Source organism: Crocuta crocuta, unplaced genomic scaffold (genome assembly GCF_008692635.1).
Source record: "Crocuta crocuta isolate KB4526 unplaced genomic scaffold, BGI_CrCroc_1.0 scaffold149, whole genome shotgun sequence".
NCBI classification, from domain to species: Eukaryota; Metazoa; Chordata; class Mammalia; order Carnivora; family Hyaenidae; genus Crocuta; species Crocuta crocuta.
The window spans coordinates 9,404,295-9,407,376 of record NW_027551561.1 but is presented as its reverse complement, the minus strand read 5'-3'; the positions used below and the strand labels follow the sequence as shown (position 1 = coordinate 9,407,376).

At 47.7% G+C, this 3,082-nt stretch overlaps 1 protein-coding gene across 1 annotated transcript in view; it reads left to right on the top strand.

Annotated features, from left to right (window-relative positions):
• The window catches only part of RAD51D (RAD51 paralog D), a 16,833-nt gene extending 14,304 nt beyond the window's left edge, over positions 1-2,529 (top strand). Inside the window, 2 exon segments of the mRNA XM_077749834.1 lie at positions 1,604-1,768; positions 1,913-2,529. Of these exon segments, the coding sequence (XP_077605960.1) occupies positions 1,604-1,768; positions 1,913-1,996 (249 nt within the window). The 3' untranslated portion in view covers positions 1,997-2,529.
• Positions 2,530-3,082: the final 553 nt, after the last annotated feature.

The following is a 3,082-nucleotide window of genomic DNA, read 5'->3' as shown; positions in this document are numbered from 1 at the left end:
ACCAGCTTTCCAGCTAAACTGTAACCTTGTTTAAAAAAAAAAAAACTCAGGGCATTTGGGTGGCTCATTTGGTTAAGTGTCTGACTCTTGATTTCATCTCAGGTCATGACCTCACCATTTGTGGGATCGAGCCCCATGTTAGGCTCTGCACTGACAGCATGGAGCCTGCTTGGGCTTCTCTTTCTCCCTCTCTCTCTGCCTTTCATAATAAATAAACTTAAAAATTTTTTTAAAAACTCACCTCATTCCATTTCCCAGGTCTTTAGATGCTTTAAGAATGCCGTTTTTAGCAGTTACATATTTTATTTAATACCCTTGTTACAGTGAGTCAGCAAAGTTTTCTGTAAAGGGCCAGACAGTAAATAGTTGAGGCTTTAAGTCCATAAGGTTTACATCGCAACCACTCAACTCTGCCTAAATTGCATGAGAGCAGCCAGAGACAGTACTTGAGCAAAAGGCCATGGCTATGTTCCAGTCAAATTTGGTTTTCAAAAACAATTTGGGGGCCACATTTGGCCTGTGGGTAGTAGTTTGCCAGCCCCTGGTATACCATAATGATCTTTTTCCTGATTTGGGGCCTGTAGGGCTCCTCTTATTTTAAGGAAAACGCCAGTGAACAAGACACTGATACCGAAGTCTCTTTGCACATTTCATATTATTTCCTCAAACTCCTGGAAGTTTATTCCGTGTGTCAGGGTTGTACACATTTTCATTTTTTAATGTTTATTTATTGACTTTTGAGAGAGAGAGCACACACAAGCAGGAGATGGGCAGAGAGAGGTAGACACAGAATCTGAAGCAGGCTCCAAGCTCTGAGCTGTCAGCATAGAGTTCGATGGAGGTGCGAACCCACAAACCATAAGGCCATGACCTGAGCTGAAGTCAGATACTTAACCATCTGAGCTACCCAGGGGCCCCAGGGGTGCATGCCTTTTTAAATGTGCAGATATGAGATTTCCAACTAATTTCCAGGGAGATTATTCTAATTTGTACACCCACCAGTGTTCCTGAGTCCCAGGCCTCCCTCTCCTGACTTTAGGATGCACGTGACCACTTGCTTGTGCCTCTGGATCAGGCAGTGGGGACTCGGTGACAAATAAGCCACAGCCCCTGCCCCTGGTTGAGGGTCTGGTGGGAGAATCTTATTAAGAGGATGCCATGAGACTCAGAGTAGAACTGACTGACCAGATTATGACCTCCCTTTCAAAGCTATCCCAACCCTCGCCCCTCTCACCCCACGCTCCCTGACACAGAAGGCTGGGTGGATGTGGTCTCAGGATGCCTATCTGCTGGGTTGTGGGTATAGTAGATGCATGCCCACCGCTGGCTTCCTTTCAGCAAAGTGCAGACAATGCTGCTTTTCCCAGACACATGCCCCATTACCTTCTGTCTGAGTCCAGCCTGAGGCATTGTGATTTAGTGGAAAGAGTGAGGACCAACAGTTCTAGTCTAACACCACTGTTACTAGCTTATGGAGCCTTGGGGAAGTCATTTCTCTGTGCTAGGCCTCAGTTTTCCCACTTGTAGAATGACTCAGTAGGAACGGATGTGTCCTCTACACTTGCACTATAGATCTGTAACTCTTTGATTCTTTCTGCTTCAGGTGACGAACCACATGACCCGAGACAGGGACAGTGGGAAGCTCAAACCTGCCCTTGGACGCTCCTGGAGCTTTGTACCCAGCACCCGGATTCTCCTGGACATTGAAGAAGGGACAGGAACGTCAGGCGGTCGGCGCAGGGCATATCTGACCAAATCTCCCCGTCTGGTGAGCCAGCCCCAGGGGAAAGCCATGAATCTGGGCCCAGATGTCTTATAGAGATGTCTTGGATGCTGAGACCTTGCAACCAAAGTGGCTACCGGCTTGGGCTGCTTTTGTCGAAAACTTACCCTTCCTCCTGTCTTCTTCCAGCCCACAGGTTTCCAGGAGATGGTAGACATTGGGACCTGGGGGACTCCAGAACAGAGCCCAGCATCACAGGGAGATCAGATGTGACTATGCTACTGATTGGGAAAGGGAGGGCCATCACGGGCCCCCAACTCTGTGCACAGTAACACATGCTGTTCACTGCCACCCAGCACTTGGGATTGAAGTCAAAGCTCTTGGGCTGGACAGAAGAGACATCTCTGCTTCCTCAGCTTCTCCTTCTGTGGAAACAGAGCTACAGGCGAGAGAGGATGCTGTGGTGGAAGGACCCAGAAATCCATGCTGGTGCCAAGTTTTCTTCCTTGTTTCTATCATGTATGTGTCCAGTGGGAGCCGAGTTCACCCGACTTAGGGCATCTCTGAAGAGGCATGCTAGTGACTGAACAGAACCCTATGTGTCATTGTACCTGAGTTCCATCCTCACACAGTGACTGAGCCATGAAGCCTCTGGCTTGTCCCTGCTTCTCTCTGTTTTGTTTTGTTTGGTTTTGCGTGGTTATTTTGGCCTCTGTTTTTCCATCTGTAAGATGGAGCGCCCCTACCTTTGTCTCTGAGTTACTAGGTGGAAGTGACCTTGTAAATGCAAAACCTGTCTTTATCTATGTCATGTTCTTTAAATTACAAAGAGGAAATTCCCTGAGCCCCAAAGCCACCTAATTTCCCCCCAGAAGGTTGTTTTTCAGTTGCCCCTAATGAGGTTCCAAAGAACGGTTATTCCTTTTTTTCTTCTTGCTGATTCGGTTTCACACACCTGCATGCATCACCATGATGAGGTGAGACTGTGAACTCCCTCCAGTCCCAGGGATATAATTTAACAGGAAGGGAGGATGTGACCACAGTGAATCCAGCTACTTGTTTATTATGCACAGTGCCTTGCAGGGCCCCTCTACAGTATAGAGTGGCCAAAGGTGCTGAACCATGGCCTTGCCCATAAACAGACAGAGGAGAATTTGCACAGTAAATAGAGCCAGCTGGGAAAATTGATGCTGGCGTAAATAATACATGGCAAATCTAGTCCTTTATGCAGAAATTCATTGCCAGTGGCTCCGAGATGCAATATAATTACCCTTCTCTTCCTGCCAGCTGTACCACAGCCTGGTGCCCTAGTGTATGAAATAACCCCCCTGTCTGTTACCGGCACTGTGGCCATCTGTC